Source organism: Cupressus sempervirens, chromosome 2 (assembly GCF_028749045.1).
Source record: "Cupressus sempervirens isolate cs-2001-9-10 chromosome 2, ASM2874904v1, whole genome shotgun sequence".
Classification (NCBI taxonomy): Eukaryota; Viridiplantae; Streptophyta; class Pinopsida; order Cupressales; family Cupressaceae; genus Cupressus; species Cupressus sempervirens.
Genome location: NC_143119.1, coordinates 74,631,266 through 74,651,894, shown reverse-complemented (window position 1 = coordinate 74,651,894; position 20,629 = coordinate 74,631,266). Strand labels below are relative to the sequence as shown.

General features: G+C 34.8%; 1 protein-coding gene across 1 annotated transcript in view; it reads right to left on the bottom strand.

Moving 5' to 3' along the window:
• Positions 1 to 2,727: 2,727 nt before the first annotated feature.
• The window catches only part of LOC149571109 (putative galacturonosyltransferase 10), a 58,231-nt gene continuing 40,329 nt past the window's right edge, over positions 2,728 to 20,629 (bottom strand). The window contains exon 3 of the mRNA XM_089812668.1: positions 2,728 to 4,429. Within this exon, the coding sequence (XP_089668794.1) occupies positions 2,978 to 4,429 (1,452 nt within the window). The 3' untranslated portion in view covers positions 2,728 to 2,977. The remainder of the gene's footprint in view (positions 4,430 to 20,629) is intronic.

The window sequence follows — 20,629 nt, the reverse complement described above, 5'->3', positions numbered from 1 at the left end:
GTGTTACAATTTTTAAATTATATTATTTATTATTATTAATATTTTTTATTTAAACAATTTATCATTTAGTTTAAATACATTTACAACTTAAATATATATTTTAATATTAAAGTAATAATTTTATTTTATATCAAAAAACATACTAAAGAAATAACCACAAAATAGAAATAATTCAATTCTAAAAGATATATAAATTATTATTAAGTTTTTGTAAACTATGTATTAAAATAAAATAGTTATATTTTATTTTTTATTTATTATATCATATTTATTCATCAACATCAAATTTATATGTATTACATCTATTTATTATTTACAAATGTACATATTAAATTATATAGATATTATTTCATAATTAAAAATTACTTAATTTTATGAAAATTTTGGAAATACAAAATATTAAATAGACTGTGTAAAATTAAACAATTAGTTTTACTTATAAAACATTTTTATATTCCAATACATTTCATTTTTTCTTATAGAAATGTGAGTTTTAATATAAAAATTAAATTCTTAGTTTCATTAATTAAAATATAATATATTTTAATTTTTTATTATAACCATGATTTTATTTTGACTATTTATTTTATTAAGAAAAATAATTATATTTAATTATTTCTCTCTCACACACAACTTATGTTGGTATCACTCTATCTTACTATTTTTTCTCTCTTCCTCTTCCTCTATATTATCTATCTTTTTTCATCTGCATATATGTTTATGTTGTTATTGTTGTATACTGATATTTATCTCTATCTATATGTCTATCCTAGTTTTTGTCTAGTGCTAATGATTAAATAAAAATAGTGTGAGTTCCATTTGATAATCAAGATGAGAATAATACATAGTTGGGAGAGTTATTCCAACTAATTATGGTTGTCTAGTAGCATACATGGTAAGCTTAAACATATAATGTGATACTTCAAATGCTTCATCACTTCTTCAAGTTCTATAATTCAAATATTGGTATGGATATCTTTCCTCATTGCACATAATTTAAGTTGTCAATGTAGAAGGTGCAAATTTGTTTAAAGCATATGTATTGATCATAGTATGATATTAAGTACGTAGTACCATATTGGGGACTTTGGCCTCTCATTCTTGGGCTTAAATGTCCAAAGATATAATAATATAGCACAAGAACTTAACAACAAAATATGAGCCATCCTATTAGATCACAAGTGCATTTCTAGGACAAGAATTTAACAACAAAATATGAGCAATCCTATCAAATCACAAGTGCATTTCTAGGCAGAAATTAATGCATTCATAATGTTAATTTAGATTCTCACTCATCTACACCTCTACAACCATTATACCATTATGCGTTAGGCAGGAACTATGACACATTGCGTCTCTTGTTGAATTATATGACTTCAAATCTGATTGTGTTCCCATAGGGAAAAGCAAAATGGATGAAGATAACCCAAAACAATATCAATTCGATTAACATTGGTTTTCATCAGGAATTGTTTCAAGGTGGACCTTGTGAACAACTAACTTTGAATATGAAAAACACCTTGTACGACGATGGCATCGGTCTTTTAGTGGAATTTCAAGATGTGGTAGATTCTACCATGATCTTGATGAGCCAAAGTCACAATTCTATTACAAATGTCGATAGGTGTTGCTTCACAACTAACAAGGATGCATATAAGGGTGAACCTTTACCAGAAGGAACTGGTACATTGCTCGTTCCACTCTACCCGTGGCTGTCACGTCAAGGATACCTATACTCAAGTAGAGGTGGTTTTCCACCTACTATTGATTATAATGTGGGTTGGTCTTTCTCTGAACCACACTTGGCATAAACAAATGCACCCATTCCTCAAATGATAGTTAATCAACTATTTGGATAGTAGAATTAGACAAGTCATGAAATGGAATGTCTTTCAATATTTTTTTGACTCGTCAACCCCTGAAGTAGGAGACAATAAAACTGTACTCCAAAATAGAAATGGCACAACACCCACATTTGTACATTTTGTTGTTGCTTGATTTATTTGTCATAAGGCCAATCACTCAGAAGCCGATGAGAATGAACATCAAGATTAGTAAGGGAGCTCATCATAGTAAACAAAGCGAAGCCCATTTTGTTTTTATTAATAGGATGAAAATCCTTAATGAGACCACACGTATAGTCAGAGTGAGTAGTGTCGATACAAACATACATGAGACAATTAAGTGGTTAGGCATAAACTTTGCCAACGCAAAAATAGACTAGGTCATCTCAAGTGTAGGTGCTAAATAATTAAATGCATAAAATAGTCTTTTGCAAGGAGTGGAGCTTGACCTTAAATAGAATCCTTAGAGATTGTAAACCAACCAGAATTTAAGTTGTCCGAATATTATATCAAGGTACATAATCATTTTTAATAGGAATTTTGGATGGAAGCAAGAAGGCACGTTAATGGCTACTCGGCACTCATTAGCTTCTTTTCAAAATAGTTCTTTCTTATGCATATTCCAATGTTTCTTGCCAGGCACATTGCCTTGTATATACCATACCAACTGCTAACCTATTCAAGCTATCGAATTTATTTTAAGTGATTTACTTGAAAAGTATTGTTATGCTAAAGATCCCGCAATTAGTATGTCAAAGAGCCAACAGAAGCTTTTAACTAGTTGACAATAGCTCACGTTTCCCAATAGACATAATCCATCAACCTGAGCAAATTTGACGAAAATCTAAAAACTCCACGCAATGGCTGCAGAATGTTGCCCAGCTTGAAAATTGGCTCATCTTTGGCTCATCTTTTCCTCAAGAAAAAGAATAAAATTGGTTTAAATGATTAGAGACAAACTAAATCTAGGGTCCAAACCACCCAAGTATAAAAAACAATGGGCACTAAAAATTGCAGCTGCAGTTTTCTAAATAGCAAAACTGCGCCAAATTGATGATTTACAGCAGCCGTGTAAATTATCGAAGTTAACGTTTCGGGACTCTAGCAGGAAATAAAATATATAGAGGCCAAGACTAATGGACATTGCACTGCTGCACTAGTGGATGTGAATAATTTACATATTTTTCCCAGATAGGTCTGTACCGGTTCATTGCTAATTTTAACCATGGTTTCATATTCCCATTGTAATGCACAACAGCTCCACTTTCTATCAGCTGCATATCAACATTTGGATCATAGCCTAATCCAAGTACATGCCACCGTCGATCAAGTGGTTCAGTTAGACCATAGAATGTAAGCAAGCCTGGAGGCAGAGTGCCCAGCTTCCAAAGAGTTCGATCAACATTCTGCTTCTGCCAGTAATGATATCGGCTTGTAACATTAACTTTCTTCCATGCTACAAGATCAAACACATTCATCCCAAAGGCCCACCCACAAGCATCTGCATCGAAGTGAGAACGAATTTTGGTGTCAGAGAAATTGAGATATTTATGGTACCGGTGGAACGTCTCAAGGCAGGTTTCAACTGCACCATTGACATTTCCATGCAAGTCTACTTTGAAAAGAGGTGTCAAGTCTTTTTGAACCACAACATCATCATCCAGGAAAACCACTTTCTCGAGAGCAGGGTATACTTCGGGAATATAGAACCTTAAATGGTTCAACATTGAAAGGTACTTTGGATTCCGAAACTTAACAGCACTCTTCATATCCTGAGAACCTTTAAAATAATAACTTCGTGTTTCCTCATCTTGTAGCTGCTGCAGTACAGGAACATATGATGCATTGAGCCAAGTGAAGTCATCTATATTCTGCACTTCTGTCGTTGCTCCCTTGTAACTGTTCATAGCAAACCAAGCCTTCACGGCAGCATGATTGACTTCATCAGTAACTATATGGAAGACAAGCTGCTCAGGGTGATCAGCATTCTCAACTGTGGAGTTCACCACCACAGATGTTGCAAGCACGTTATCTGAGAACACACAGAAATGATACAATTTGTTATCCACAAGTTTAGGATTGTGACTCTGCCCATCCATGTACTTCTGGAGTTTGTAATTTCTGGACCATTCCTTAGTCAATCTTGTACCCAAACAGTAAAGACCCTTAGGCACAGCTTCTGCAGCTAACTGTCCAAATGTTGTACTCTGTACAGTGGCTGCATTTGCACGTTCTTCCAAAGCTTGTATTTGGGCCTTCAATTTCATGATCATTGTAGCACTGTCATAGTGAAGTTCTTTAGCATGATAGATCAGTAATGACAACTCTCTAATAATAGGTTCTGCTTCTTCCATGGTAACCTGGGTGCCTCTGGTGGCTGCTTTGGATAGTAATAATTGGCAACCCCTTATTTGAGCGCTGAAATCCCATGCAAGTTGCAGATTGTTGTTTTCTTTGGCAATAACAACGTATGCTTTAGCCAGAGTCATCTGATCTCCCAACTGTCTTGTGAGAGACTTGGCACTAAGCATCTCCTCTGTAAAATTAGTGCCCTCTGCTATGCTTCGTCTTGAATCTCCACCTGTCTGCAAGACATAGGATGAATTAGAGTGTACTGGTAAAAGTAAGTATATCGACCAGTTTTATGTTACTAATCAAAAGCCCTGGAGCAAATTCACTTTGTATATTCCATATTATCAAACATCAACAAAAAGATTGTCAAGTCCATGAATGTCATCTCGAAGTCCTTATGAAAGAATGAGTTTTACTAATGTTAACTAAAGAATTTCAAGAGATTGTAATGCACCAAAGTGCAAACCATAGTCAAAAAGAGAAATTTGAAATGGTGTCTTGGTGAAAGTCAACATTGTGCAATAAATAAACACCACACAACGAGCATTGGCATGAATTACCAATACTTGATGACAATGTTTGACATCCACATGCTCAATAAGCAGTCTCACAGCCAAACTAGACAAAAGATGTTACTGTCAAACCCTTTTATATTTATGAGAACAGGATTGAATATGCACAGAATGTAGGTGGCTCAGAAACAGCATTTCCAGATGTGATATGATACTTCTGATCCATATGCTGCGCTCAGTTTGTATTAGGAAGAAACAAATATCAAACTAACAATCTAAAGCTTTGGCTAATGATCGTGTGAACATGAATAGAATATATATTAAATTTATTTACAAGCAGTACTAGGATGAACTACCTGGATATATTATATGGAGATAATACACTGAAGTCCATTCATACAAATTTTCAGCAATTGAATTCACAGAAAACATAAAGTAAAACCAAATCATAATTTTCTGTCGATAGATAAGTCCATGCATTTTGCTATTGGTTAATAGAAGTGTAGATAAAGTACATAAGATACATGGAGAATGGTGTAAAATATGTGAATCCATTACAACTGAAACTAATAAGACAAAACTAAAGGAGATGAAAATCTAATGATCAGGACTCGAGCAAAGAAGGAAATTTGGAGAACGGGATGAAAGTTGGGACGATTTTAACATATCACCATCCATTCTCAAAATATTAGAATAATCATAATGGTAATTTAAGTCACTTAGATGTATCTGGTCACTTAATTGAATATTTCAATTAATGTATCTTCAGTGAGATAGTTTAGCATCTTTCTATTTCAGCTCACCTAACGATTGTTTCTCTTAGAAACAGCATCCTTTTTTTTCCTTATTTAAGGAGTCTTCATTTCCTTTCTAATTACTCATCACATATGAATCAATTAGCATTTTGGTATCAAAGCCCATATAGGTTTTTTAGTGAATTTTTAAATTCGAAATTTTTGTACGTCGAAAGAAATGCCAATAGTTTTTAACAATTTTTTTATTGAACAATGTGAAGAATACTAGAATTTTTTTTGATGTAGGAGTTTCTTTCAATTTTTTTATAAAAAACGAAGATTTTCTTTGCAGATTCTGAAGGTTTTTCTACCTACTGTGAGGGTTTTCTATCTCAAAACTGTGTTATTTGGAGGTTCTGTTTGCCGCGTTCGAGGGTTTTCTTATTTTCTCATGGAGAGGGTTTTCTGATTTTTTTCCACAAAAGTCATGGGCATTCCATGTTTGCTCATGGAGAGAGGCTGTTCTGAATTTTTTCCCACAAGAAATCACGGATGGAGGGTTTGCTAATTATTTTCCACAAAGTTATGGATAGAAGGTTTTCTGATTTCTTTTTCCAAAATAAATTCATGGAGGGTTTTGCATGATTTTGTCCTAAAAATTGTGGTCATTTGTTTTGTTAGTTAACAGATTTGTCACTGTGATATTGGCTTGAAAACTCACCATGTTTTCCCTGTGAGCAGTGATAACCGTTCCAACAGTTGGAGAGATTGCAATTAGATCATGATCTAATCGCAATCTCCTCTGTGTTTGAGAGGGGCAGCGCTCTCATATGATAGGGTTAATTGTGATTTTTTGTGTACTTTTAACATGAAGTACATAAAAGAGAAAACATTAAACTAAAACTAAATGAACAAGGAAACCCCAAAATTTAGAACTAAAACAACATCAACAAAGAAACCCCAATTAGACATATGACTATCAAGTAGGATACCACAATGGATAACAATTAGAAAGGAGACTTGAAAGAAGCTGAACTTGATATGCAACAATGATGCAAGAAGGTAAACACATTTTGACATATGAAGAAACATGTTACCTAAACACATTACAATAATAACTTACAAATATATTTGATACATACAAATCAAAAACATTTTTCATTCTCTTTGAAAATGTACAAATTCAAATGCCCTTTTTGTACATGGTGTCGATCCAAAAATTCCTTAACAAATTTCTCCAACATTTCCTCTTCATAAAAGTCCTCCCTTTACATTGCAAAGCCTTTGCACTTATAGGCTACACAAGATAACTACCTAGTAACTACCTTCTTTTCCAACTTAGTAACTAACTCATTTTTGTGCAATTTGAATAAGGTTATTAACTTCACAAATTTTGTGCAAAAACAATCAACTTCTTAACTTTGACTAAGAGTGACAAAAGTCACTAATTACAAAAAGGGAACTAGAAACTTGCAACTTTGAAGGAAGAACAAATAATTTGCTTTGTTGAGGTACCTTTCCATCTTCATTTGCTTCAATTTGAACTTGTAGTCATCACACCATCTAGTAAGTAATTTGGAATCTTTATAATTCAAATAGAATGGTCATTTATCTAGAACATTCCTTTGAGAAGCAAACTCCAATTGAGTTAGCTAGACATTTGTCATTGTCATCTTATCTTTTTTTCAATTATCATTGGAAAATATTTGTCATTCCAAACTATCACACATGTTTCTTACATCTTGTTCAAATTCCATCCAAACAATCATCTCCTCCATGATAGCCCAAATGACCAACCACTTCTATAATTGCTTGCTCCATCAACCTAAAAGGGTATTAACTATTGTCAACAAAAACATTGTAATCTCCTGGATGTAAAGATGATCTTTTGTCTAGACACTACTGAGGATCAATTGTGCCAGATTATAAGGGGTATAATCAATTGGGAATATAAAGGCAATAATAATATATTAACTTTTAAGTTTGCGGTCTTCCCTTTAATGAGTATATAAATTATTATTCTTCTTTAAATCGTGTGTGGAATCTTGATGTCATATAAATTTAATACTTTCCAAATCATGAAGAACTCAAACTTTAGCATGCTTGACCAGGCAAAGTCTTGTGAAACCATATTCTCTCCATGCCACCCATGTAAACACATTTCTACACTTTGTTAAACTGTTAAAAGTAATTGGATTTCACAAGCATGTTTAGACAAGCTTCTAGCCACAACATTTGGAGAAATTTCTTTATCCTTAGTGCTTTTGAAGTTGTCCATACATCAATCTTCATTTATTGTGTGTGGTAGGGAGGAGGGAACCGATAGAGTCTAAAGATTTTCTCTTTGAGACCGCAAATCACATTTTTCTTGAAAGTTTCCAGTCTTTTCAACATATCTGTCCTCTACAAGTTTGTAATTATTGTATTCGTGGAGACAACATGTCACAGAACCAGTAATTTATAAGTATAATGTTTGATAAAAGCACCCACCAGAAATATGATTCGATGGGTGTCTAGCCTGTTTACAATCACAGATGATTCTGCCCAAGATTGTGGAATCAACCTTATTTCTGTCAATAAGACTTGGTTGAAGGTTCTTAGTGCCTTTCCCTCATATCGGTTTTGATACTAGAACTGTAACTAACGTACACATGAGATCACATTTCTTTGATATATTTTGTCAAATAAATGGGTTTACATCTGCCAATCACTGTTTTATATAATTCTCGAAACTTCTTTAACAAACTCGTTTTGTGCATATTACACAATCATCTCATATTGTGTAAACACCTCTTCAATGTGTTATGTTAAACATGTGATACCGCATTTCCTTTTAAATGTATTGTATGAAAATTTGGACAAGAGCGACAGGGGGATGTGGGTACGCCATTCTATCAAACAAGTCAGATGTGCTTTGTTCATGCTTCAACACTCCACCTTTATGTCTACCAAAAAGATTGCGGCTACATTGTAGAATATGAGTCTTTAGACTTCCAAACTTCGATGGATATCAATATCTTGGCTCAAGTTAATAAACCTTTGACTTGTCAGACGTGCATATAGCTACACAGGCCTGGCAGCTAAAACATTAAACAAAACTATATCTTCAATGCTTGGATGGAAGTGTTCAACTAAGAAATCATCGCACAATATAAGAGGGTAAACTGTCAACCAAATTCATCAATATTCTAATCAATTTCACATTTTGCATAGAAATTTTGCAGCATCAAGCAATCATCATGTTCTATGCAATCACTTATCCATGATGAATTTTGTTAAATAATTACAGTAGTGTGGCTTTGATTGCTCAACTCACGCCCATTTTACAATTCTTTGCCATGATAAATCTTTGCAGAATTCAACCAAAAACATTTAATGCACCTTCAAAGCTCTCCTGCAAACCAGAGGCATTTTATCAACCAATTGTTGGACATACTCTATGCTTTCATTTCTTCGTGGACACCCACCAATGAACAAATTCCATGAAACGATATTTATTTTGGCATGTTTTTTGAATTGATTTTGATCCTTATGTACGCTTCTCATTTTACATGTCTATCTCTGCAAGGGAGCTTCTAGCCATATTTCTTGACATAAATTATATCAAAAATTATCTTTTCCGAAATTGCTTCTAATGTTCACTGCCAAATACAATAGCTTGGAAGTTTTAGATGTTTCTTTTTAAAAAAAACATATCCATTTTGTGTACCGTCAACAATCATAGCATGTCAGACCTTCAAGAATTTCTCATGGGCAAGGAGGATGGCAACAGCTAGTAGAATGGACTTTGTATATGATGATGCTTTTGCTTTAATGCTACTCGAACCTCTACAACACATTCATCTTGTATACCATGCAATTACTACATACATGAGACGACATGTCCTTTCGGGACATTTTGTCAAACAATTCATAACATACATTTTGAAGCTTCCCATTTAAACAATTTGAGTTTGTTGTTTATGGTTTCCCATTTCATCTTATCGCACTATATGATATCTCTATAAGGCTGTGTATCAAACTATTCATATGTTGCAGCTATACTTCTGCACTGTTTTTATATTTTATTAATAAGACTTGATTCAAATTTCACCCTATTGAGACACCAGGAGAAACAATGATGAAGTTTGTATGAATTGTCCCATTTCAGCTTCTCGTGCTATATGATATCTCTACGAGGCAGTCTGTCAAACAATTCATATGTTGCAGCTATGCTTCTGCACTGTTTTTATATTTTATTAATGAGACTTGATTCACGTTCACACTGTATTGGACCACTGGGAGAACACTGATGAAGTTTGTATGAATTGAATCATACTCTTAAGCATTTTGTCAAACAATTAATTTGCAACATAAAGCAGTGGATATTGGGAAGCTTGGTTGTGAACTTTGTTTGGATTGACACCCATACTCCACCACGATGCATGCATACCTCAGTTCTCTTAGCAGCATGATCTTCATGAGCTTAATCCACACAAGATATACCTCAAGCTGAACATTGTTAACTATTTAATTATCAATACCTGCATTTGAGAACACGAAACTTACACTTTGATGCCTGAACAAAATTCCCTCACTCAAAAGCTTGGTCGAGACTTACAGGTATAAACTCTGCTGGAAGTAAGCATTTGCACCAGACTGAAACAGAAAGGCCTCAGAAAACAAATCAATACATACAATTTCCTCAGGCCTACTTTCTTTAGGGATGCAAGAAAGTATGGATGCAAGACTTTAGCTAAAGGCTGAAACTGACTCTTTCTCATGCCTCTAATGTTGGCCAATTCTTGAAGTTGGAAGGGCAAGGTCAACATCATATATATACTACCACTAAAGGTTGTAACTTGTAATCAAACTATCCAAAAAATGATAGTGATAGCCAACAATACTGTTCGACCATCTCTTGCACTTCCACATAAAGATTTAGCAAAATGCTTCATCCATATTTCCAGTTCTAACTCAAAGCTTTCTATCAAATCAGCTAAGGCTTCAACATTTGCTTCTCCCTGTAAACTATATGCTCATTAGACTTGGGCATCCAGTTATAGATATGTATAGACATGGGATTTTCCACTAATAAGGTCCAGCTGCTTATTATCACTAACAAGAAGGGAAACATTGGGAGGCTTAACCTTTTGAGATTTTGTAGCTGCAAGCTGAAATTGAGAATGCAATAAATCTACCTCAAGCATTTCTATATGACTCACAAGTTCTAAAAATCTTGCATGGAAGCAATTAGTCTTTTAGATACTAACATGAGTTCAGAGGAGGTACATAACCTTTCGAGCAGCAGAAGAATTCATTAGAACATTTTTTAACATTATGGTCATCATAGTGACTGGGTCTTGATATATAAGTGTAAAATTCCTGACTTATTGGAACTATTCTGGAAATAGACTTGGTGGAATATAATGAATATTCTAAATATAATTGTAACCTTTGACCATTAAAATTGTTCCTCTTATTGATTCAATTGAGTTTCACATTATTTATATCGATACTGATGGCCAAATCTTATTCAAAACTGGATTTTGATTGTAACAACTATATTGAAATTTTCTACGCAACTGATTTACCACAGTAGAAGAAATTAAATAATACAAATTAAGGAAAAGCACCTGACATTTCTGTCTGTACCTAATCTTCTCCAAGCGCAATCCGCAAACAGGACACCTTCCTACTTGATATGACAGAGGATTTGATATTTGATGGTAGAATAATTCTGTCTGACTTTCATATTGCCATGATATTGATGTGCCTGCTAACTGACATTTCTATCTGCCCAATGAATATTCTTCCTTTGGCAACAACGTCAAACAATATAGAATGAAAACTCTTGTCTTCAACCAAAAAGGAGTGCCGCCGTATAGGATAATATCCACCTTCGAACCTTGAAGAAACAAATCGCTCACAAAATTTCTGATTCTTCTTTCCGACGAATTTCGTGGAGCAACATATTAATTCTGTTATATTTTAAAACAATATTATCAATGAGGTTACGGCAGGATATAACAAGCAAATCTACTTCATATGATCTCTTCTTTGTGATATCTCCACTAGGCCAGCACCGTTTCTGACGAAAGGAGTTAAGAATCCAGGATCTGTTCTTACAATCAAATTCTGATCGATAATCTTAATTTTCTTCCCCCTTCCAAGGCTCTCGAATTCACAATTATTACCATCTTTCTCATTCCCGTGGTGCAACTGAATACGGGATTTATTAACAAAGTCTATCTTGGCTTAATAAATATTGAGTTATGCAATAATCATTTTGATTTAGTATTTATTTAATATAAGCTTTTGAAAACAAATATTAAATAATTACTAGTTATTAAATATAATAGTCTTTAAAAAGACAATCCTGGAGGAGAGTTTGGCACATTACAATAAGTGGAAGCATATGAAGAGGCAGACCTAAAACTATCCTTATACCAAGAATACACGACTTGAATTTTCATAATATGTTGAAACTGAACTTGACTCCCACACAAGTAAACATGCATCAAAGAATCTCTGTCTCTGAAAAAAGAAAGATGATCCATGCACCTTAAACCTCTTGCTACACCTTCTTGAAGTATGACTTGAATTGTCACAGGTGTAACCATAGATTTACAATCTAGCATTCCAAATCTTTTCAAGATATCATTAGAACAACTTTCAACATTATGGTCATCATACTGACTGGGTCTTGGTATATAAGTGGAAGCATATGAAGAGCCAGACCTAAAACTATCCTTATAACAAGCATCCATGACTTGAAATTTCATAATATACTGAAACTGAACTTGACTCTCACACAAGTGAACATGCATGAAAGAATCTTTGTCTCTGAAAAAGGAAAGATGATCCATGCACCTTAAGCCTCTTGCTGCACCTTCTTGAAGCATGACTAATTGCCACAAGTGTAACCGTAGATTTACAATCTAGCATTCCAAATCTTTTCAAGATATTTATTGCATATTTACCTTGACTTAAAATAATTCCATTTGAACTTTTTCATACCTCAAGCCTAAGGAAATTCAAATAATGCAATAATCCAAGATCATTCATTTCAAATTCTGAAGTAAGTTCACTCTTACATTTAATGATAAGATCATCATTACCAATTAGAAATAAATCATCAACATAAGCACAAGGATCAGCACTTTGTTACCATTCACTTGAAAATACAAATTTTGTTACCATTCACTTGAAAATACAAATTTGGATCTGCGTCATTCTTTTCAAAACCCAAATTCAGGAGATAATTATCAATTCTCTCATACCATGCTCAAGGAGCTTGTTTAAGGCCATACAAGGCCTTTTTCAGCTCGCATGCATATGATTCTCTATCATGGATTACAAATTACATTTAGAAATCATTACACACTAGGAAATCCAAGTGTTCTTGTGCTTGTACCCTTGTTCACTTGGTTCTACTTGGCGGGTCCATCCTATCTAGGCAAGAGTTTCCTCCTCGGTTCCTAATGTAAATGGTGTGTTGGGATCTACCATTGATGACCATTTCAACACATACAGGGGGACATTATGACATGACATTTCATATTCACTGTTTGTCTTTACGACTTCTCCATTAATACCGTTTCGGTTTTTCACAGTGTGCCTTTTATAGTGATTTATAACAACATTAATTTTCCTTGCTGGATTCGTCAGTTACTTCATTTTGTCTACGATTCTCTTTCCCGTTAATATTATAACAGATGGGTGTCATTTGGTTGGTTTTGCAAGAGTCTTCTCACCTTCAGCATTTCCTTGGTGACTACTGAGCGTCATATTTATTCTCGTGAATGATCTGTGACTGAGTCTCTTTTAATGTTGGAGGCATCATCTGTAGTTGAATATATTCATTCAGCGATAAAAGGCATTTTATGATTGAAGAGCAGTGCATGTCTGAAATACTTTTCATATTCTCAGTATTGAGTTTAGTTCAAGTAACAGGACCTTTCTGATCAATGTGTGTAAGATATTGTGATTATTTAAATTACCTGTGAGATAATCGAGCATTTTACATTTTCTGTAATTGCATAGGCAAAGGGTTTGAATGTTCAAACTGTGTATAAGGCTTAGTGATAGGTCGTTAAGTATTAACAATCATAAACCTAAAGATTGTTGTACTCAGAGCTTAAGCATTCAATAAAAGGATACACTTTTTGGGGTGTGACTGGGTTTTTCCCCCCAGTATGAGGGTTTTTCCAGGGTAAATAATGGTGTCATTTGTTCATATGCTTTATCATATTTCTGATTATTGCTTTCTCATATTCTGGTTCAAAAACTCAACATTGTATTAGAGCCAAGTTCTACATAAAAGATCCCTAACCAGAATTTTGCTTCAAAGCCCACATGAGGAGGAGTCAGTTTAAGGCTGCTGCAAAGTTGAGACCTTCCAAAGAAGAAAGTTTTTGTAAATGTATGTGGATCTCTGATAGAGATCAGTTGTAATAAACCTTCACACAAAAACTATTTCTATGATCTGATTAAAAAAGTCTGAATATATATTTCAGACTGAATATATAAATCTGATTATTAATATATATTCTGAATTAGAGATATGAAATTGCATTCAAACTGAATATGTAAATTGCTGTTGAGGAATGATTCATTGCCTTGTGATTGATGATCTCCTCAAACAGCGATCACAGATTTATATATGAAAAAGAAAGGATGCTGAGTACATGTCCCCGTATGGACATGACTCTACGGGTCATGTCCCTACATGGACATGTACTTAGAATACTGCCGACACTACATAAACTTCAACAGATATAATGTAGCCCAATACCTATTAAGGTATATTGAATGATAATTATAACATTGAATATATGAATATATATATATATTGTGTGTGTGTGTGTGTGTATTTCTGAGATAAAGTATATGAATAATTTCATTATAATATATATAAGTGATCATATATATAAAGGGAGAATCACAATATCATATACTAATCACAATGTGTACTTCACTTCTACTAAAGCTACACTTTAACAGTTTTTACATTGGGCATGTTGCTATTACTACTGAGAAAGAACTTCCTACTAATGACAAAAGTTTAAATATCTCTTCAAATTTCGCAAAGATCCATGCTGGTGCAGAGGGTGCACTATCAGCAACTTTTATGAGAGTTGTTAATGGATCAGAATTCAGGGTTCTTACAGCAATTTACCAGAGGTTCTGTTTCAGACTATTGTCAATTTATTGCTGGAGCATTTGTATCTTTATCTGCCATCCAGCGGCAGGTTGCATCTGTTGTTCTTATATCATGATTTAAAGAGCTTTCTCGGACCTATTCAAAGATGAGTTTCGAGGCCACTGCATTAATCCAAACTGACAGTACTTCAGGCTGCTTTCAAAACATGTTTTCTGTTGGAGTCCCTCCAGCAAATGACTTAAGACACTGCAGTAGATCTAGCAACAAAGTTCATGGAATCAAAGGTTGCATTTTTTCATTCTGAAGATGGAACAGATAAACAAGTATTTTTTATGTTTGGAGGTAGCAGAACAATGGCCTGTGGCTGCTGTAAGATATTTTATACGTGTTCAGGTAAATTTGCAAATTAGCGTTTCTGCCTTAATGTCAGGTGCAGTTTCTTGGATGGCAGAGATACCAGCTAAGATAAATCCTGTCACAAAACCTCTTATGTATTCTTTGAAAGCAGATTAGGAGGAAGTTCCAAAAATGATGGCTGCTGATGCAGTAGCAGAAATCATTTCACCGTGTGTTGGATGTAAGCCCAGTCCATATATGTGTGTGTGTGTGTGTGTGTGCTTTAACCTGTTAAGATCCAAGTTGATCTCAGGCATCACAAATGAATAAAAATAAGTTAAGTATAGAGAACGACCCTGTTCTGATAAGGAAAGTTGCTAGCAAATCAATAATCAAGGTCACAAATATCTCTGTAAATCTTGGTTGGAGTTGATACTACTGCTGGCAAAGAATTCGATGATGCCCATGCACATATATAAAGGAAGTAAATGCCATCTCAAATGTAGACAATAAAGAGACAATCAAGAGATAAGTGTTTTGTGCCTTTGAATAATGTTCATATGTTGTTCTTACTTTAGAATAGCAATTTTTGTATTATTTTTAACATTGATCTGATTATTTCTCTTCAAGGAAGTTTAACTATATCACTTTGTTATTCATCAGTTGCAGGATCAGATCAAGGAACATAAGGATGTTAAGTAGATTGAATTATTTTAGGGCCATTAGTTTGCTTTGGCTCGTGATTGCTGTGCATATATTAAGTTGAGAAGAATTGAGTATCTTGATGGATTCTAAATATGTAACATCCCCTGCCAGAACTTTAATTTACCTTACATTTCTCCATTTAGCTTTTGCAGTCTAATTTCCTATATATTTTCTTAATCAAAAGATGATACATTTATACATACAACTATGGGGCATCCTCCCCCCGCCCCCCCCCACCGACGAACAGTTGGGTGAAAAAAGGGGGATTGCAAGTCGTCCCTAGTACGGAAAGGGGACGTCCAGATGTCCCCTGCCCGTACAGGGGACAGCTGGCCATCCCCAATTTTTGTAATACAAAAATTTTGAAAAACAAACTAAAAAACATAATGTTTTTCATTCCAACTTGGTCACCTAGGTGTGCCCCACCCCTCCAAATGCTCTATAAGGTAAAAACAGACCACATTATGGTTGTTTTGACATTTGTTTGGTTTTGCTTGTGAAGTGGGAGTGTGTTGCAGCTGGCTAGGGTTTTCATTTAGCAAGAAGAGGAGGTGATTTTTTTGCTTCCAAGAGCTTGAGTAGGGGTTTGAGCTTTCTCTATTGTGCACCAAGTATGAAACTCTTTATGCTTCCATTTTCCATTTTTTAAATAAATTTGCAGCTTGAAAAGTCTGATTTTTATTTTTATTTTTTCATTGTTTCAGCTCATATTTTTATTGATATTTAAATCTCAAAACAAAGCACAATGAGCAGCAGTGGAAGTACTAGTAGTGGTGGTGATGAGGAGGAAAATGTGGTTGCGCATGATATTGCTAGTACTGGAACTAAGAAAGAAGCTGGTCCTAAAATTAATTTATTTAAATACCCTTCCATCATCATGAAGGATTTTGCATCCTTTCAATAGGAAAAAAACCTCTTCTCCAATTTGTCGCACGTACGCCAAAAGATAAAAAGAATGCAGGAGGGACTAGGCTGTGGAATTGTCATGTTTGTCTTGATGATTTTAGGGGCAGCTATACAAGGGTGAAGTTCCACTTTTTAAATGTTGCATGCCATGGAGTCGAAGCTTGTCCTAACTTGACTAATGCACAGAGATTAGAATGTCAAAGATTGCACTTAGAGGCTGAAATGGAGGGGCAAATTTTGACAGTGACATCACCATCAATTCAGTCACAATCATTTAGACATGTCATCCGCCATTGGTACTAGTGGCAGCCTTGCTGAGTCTAGAGAGAAGAGGAAGATTAGTGGTGAGAAGGGCTCGTGGAAAGTTTGTTTAATGCACAAGCAAAGAAAAAGCGTGAGGCATCCATTGGTAGATTCTTTGTTGCTAATGGTATCACATATCATGCAACCCGTTCCACTTATTTTAAACAAATGATCAAAGATATATTAAATATGAATCCCTCATTTGTACCTCCAGGTGAGCATAAGCTACAAATCACCATCCTAGATGAATAGTATTCTAGAGTTGCTTTGTTGTTTGAGGATATGAAACATACTTGGGTTAGGTCGAGCTGCTCTATTGTGATGGATGGGTGGAATGTTAAACATCTGCAACTCATCATTGTCACATCGCCTGTTGGCTAATATTTTTTGAAAGCCATAGATTGCTTAGGAAAAAAGGATGCAAAATTTTAGTTCATCATTTTGAGAGATGCCATAGAGGAGGTTGCGTTAGCTAGTGTTGTACAGGTTATCACAAATTTTGTACCTGTGTGCAAATCAGTCGATTTGATGATAGAGGGTGCTTATAGGCACATCTTTTGGACCTCTTGTTGTATTCATGCATTGAAGGACATAGGGAAGATTGAATGGGTGAAATAGGCGGTGTTAGAAGTTAGAGAAGTGCAAGTGTTTATACGCAACCACTACACTTCACTTGCTCTATTCAGGTCCTTCTCTAAGGAGTTTCTCAAACCAATCGAAACAAGGTATGTCAATTTTAATTATAGTTTACTTTTAGTTTGCTTTAAGACTTTAAATTTATTTTTATTTATAATTGTTACAAACTTACATGTGATGTTTTTATCTTTTTAATCATTAATGTTTAACTTTATTTTAATTTATAATTGTCTCTATAGGTATTGCACATACTTCATTTTGATGGAGAGGAGGATTGAGGTGCATGAGGCCCTCCAATTGATGGTGGTGAATCCAGAGTGGGGACGATGGTCCAATTCTAAGTCCTCTGAAAGAAAAGCAATGAAGCAAAGGATCCTTGATGAGAGCTGGTGGTCCACAATGAAGGAAGTTGCTGATTTTTTTAATTTAATGTTAATCTTTTGCTTGCTGATTTTCATACTAACTTAAAAAACTTTAATTTCTAATTCTGATTTTTAATTTTTTTTTTTGCATAAGATATATTTGCTCTGTCATAACGCCCATTGTAGATGTCATTAGATATGTCAATGTTGATGCTCCTAATTTGAGAGAGATATATGAAACTATTGAGAGCATGTTGGGGAAGATGAAGAGAATTGTTGCAGCAAAGGATCCTACATTGGGGTTTTATGAGTATATTAGGCCCATTGTGACGCGGAGGTGGAACATAATGAATACTCCGCTTCATGTAGCAGCCTTTGCTCTAAATCCAAAATGGCATGCAGACTTGGGTGGAAGGGGCCTCCCATGTGATGATCCTGAGGTATTGGGTGGCTTCACAAGAGTCATTGATAAGATGTATTCAGCTCAAGAGGCCACTACTCTTCGTGCACGGTTCCTTGACTTCACCAACCTTCGTCACCCAAACTTGGGTAAGCCACAAGCTAAGTTGGATAGAGTGGTATTGGCACAGCGATATCATATTGGATGGTGGACCTGGCATGGGAGAGATACACCTGAATTAAACGCACTTGCCACTCGCCTCCTTGCACAGGTTACTAGTTCCTCAGTTGCAGAGAGGAATTGGTCCACATATTCATTTATCCACTCCGCCAAGAGGCAAAGACTTGTCTCTAAATGAGCAGAGAAGCTAATGACAATGCATCATGCTCTTCGACTTGCGGATCGCCGAACCCTAGAGTATAGGCAAACACCAACTTTGAGATGGGATGTTGAGCTTGAGGATGTGGCCCACATAGATGAGGATGAGACAGCACCAAGATTGGTTGGGATTCCATTAGATGAGATTGCGCTTCCTGTGGAGGATGATAGTTGTTACATCCCAAAATTTTGACCTAATTTTAAACTTGTTCATAACCGTTGGATTTAACGGATTATTCTTTCATGATCATGTGAAATAGGTAGTTATTTATATACATTATATTAACTGTTAATGAAGATGGTCGTTAACCATTAACTGTTATTAGATGATTAGCAATTGCTTGATTTAAAATTAGGATTAATAATTTAAGGTCTTTTAAAATGTTTATATGAAATTATTATAGAATTGTTATTATGGTGAAAGTGTTTTCATGGGTGATTATAGGAGAAGATGAAGAGGGGGGAAGCATTGCTAAATGGGATCATCAGAATGGGATGCTTGCTTAGTTCAGTCATCAGGATCGGCAGGTATGACCTTAAACTTCTTTGGAAAGGACGCAACGACTTGAACATAGGATACATTTGTGGGACCCGCATGAGCTATTAAGAAAATAATCTAACAAAATATAAAATAATCTAATTTAAAATATAAGACATACCTCAAGAGATTTTTAATTGATCTTTATCATATTATTATAATAAATATTTACATACGTACATATAAATATAAAAATGAAATGCCACCAATAAATTATAATAACGTAATTTAATGATGTCACCCTATTGATGTACTTACATGAATGTATATAAGTATATATTATAATAACAATTGAAATTATAATCTTCCAACTCTTCTTTCTAACTTTCTATTTTATTTTTCTTTCCCTCCTTTTCATAATCGATTTAATACTTGGAAATTCGAATGGTTTATAGTCTTTTAATCGATGGAAGCCAAGAAGTCATGGCTAGACTTTTAAATGAAAGCCGTGAGAGGAGTCGGGGGCATTCATTCCTCACTTGACCACATATCTTACTCTCTCTCTGCCACCTTTAGCACTTGCTACACATCATTCTGTGAGCTGGAAGTCCCTTCATTTTACCAATCATGTCGTCCATTACAAGCAACAGCCCTACCGAATACATCCATTCATTTCTGCAGTAGATACGTCTACAATGTATTAAGGAGAACAGAGTTCCAAATCGAATGCAAAGTTTTCAAAGTTTATTGCCTCCTCGTGCCCATCATATCTTCCATATCGTCCATTAAAGCCTTGTCAAGGGGTTCAAATCTCTGCTCCTTGCCGTGCAAATAATCGGGCTAAAGATTTGTGACCAGCTAGGACCAAACAGAATTCGAGTTCTTCAGATCAATATCAAATACTTAACAGGTCATGAATTAACCTTCCAAGTTTTAAATGCAAATCTATAGCAGTCGGCTAGGATTAGTTCTTCTTATGTCTATATTCATGATTATTTTTAACTCGCTGAATAAACCTTGAAGATTTATGAAGAAGTTCTTCTTAATTTTTTTATATCCAGTTGAGTAGTATCCCATGAAGAAGAGTTTCTACATACAATAAGAACTTGTATGATTGTTGCTATTTTCAAGAATAATATGTCACAACTCATGATGGAAGATATCAAAGGCAGTATGCTCATAATCTTTTAATACACCTAGGATTCACCAGCAATGTAGCCAAGAATGGTGAAGAGGTGTGAAAGGCCAGAGTGCTCGTAATCTTTTAATACACCACGGAATCACCGACTGTGTAGCCAGGAATGGTGAAGAGGTGGAATAAATCTATAAGAAAACAAAGAGAAATCAGACATGAATAACTTAAATGAAATATACATAATAGCTCATGCTCCCTGTAATGAAACCTGTTGTCAAGTCGAGCGGTGGTGATTGAGTCGTTGAACCCATCAAAAATCCTTGTCCAAGGTATAGTTTATAGGCATGTGTGTCATCTAATGATCACTTGATGTCAGTAAAGTCAGTTATGTAAGTATGTCCGT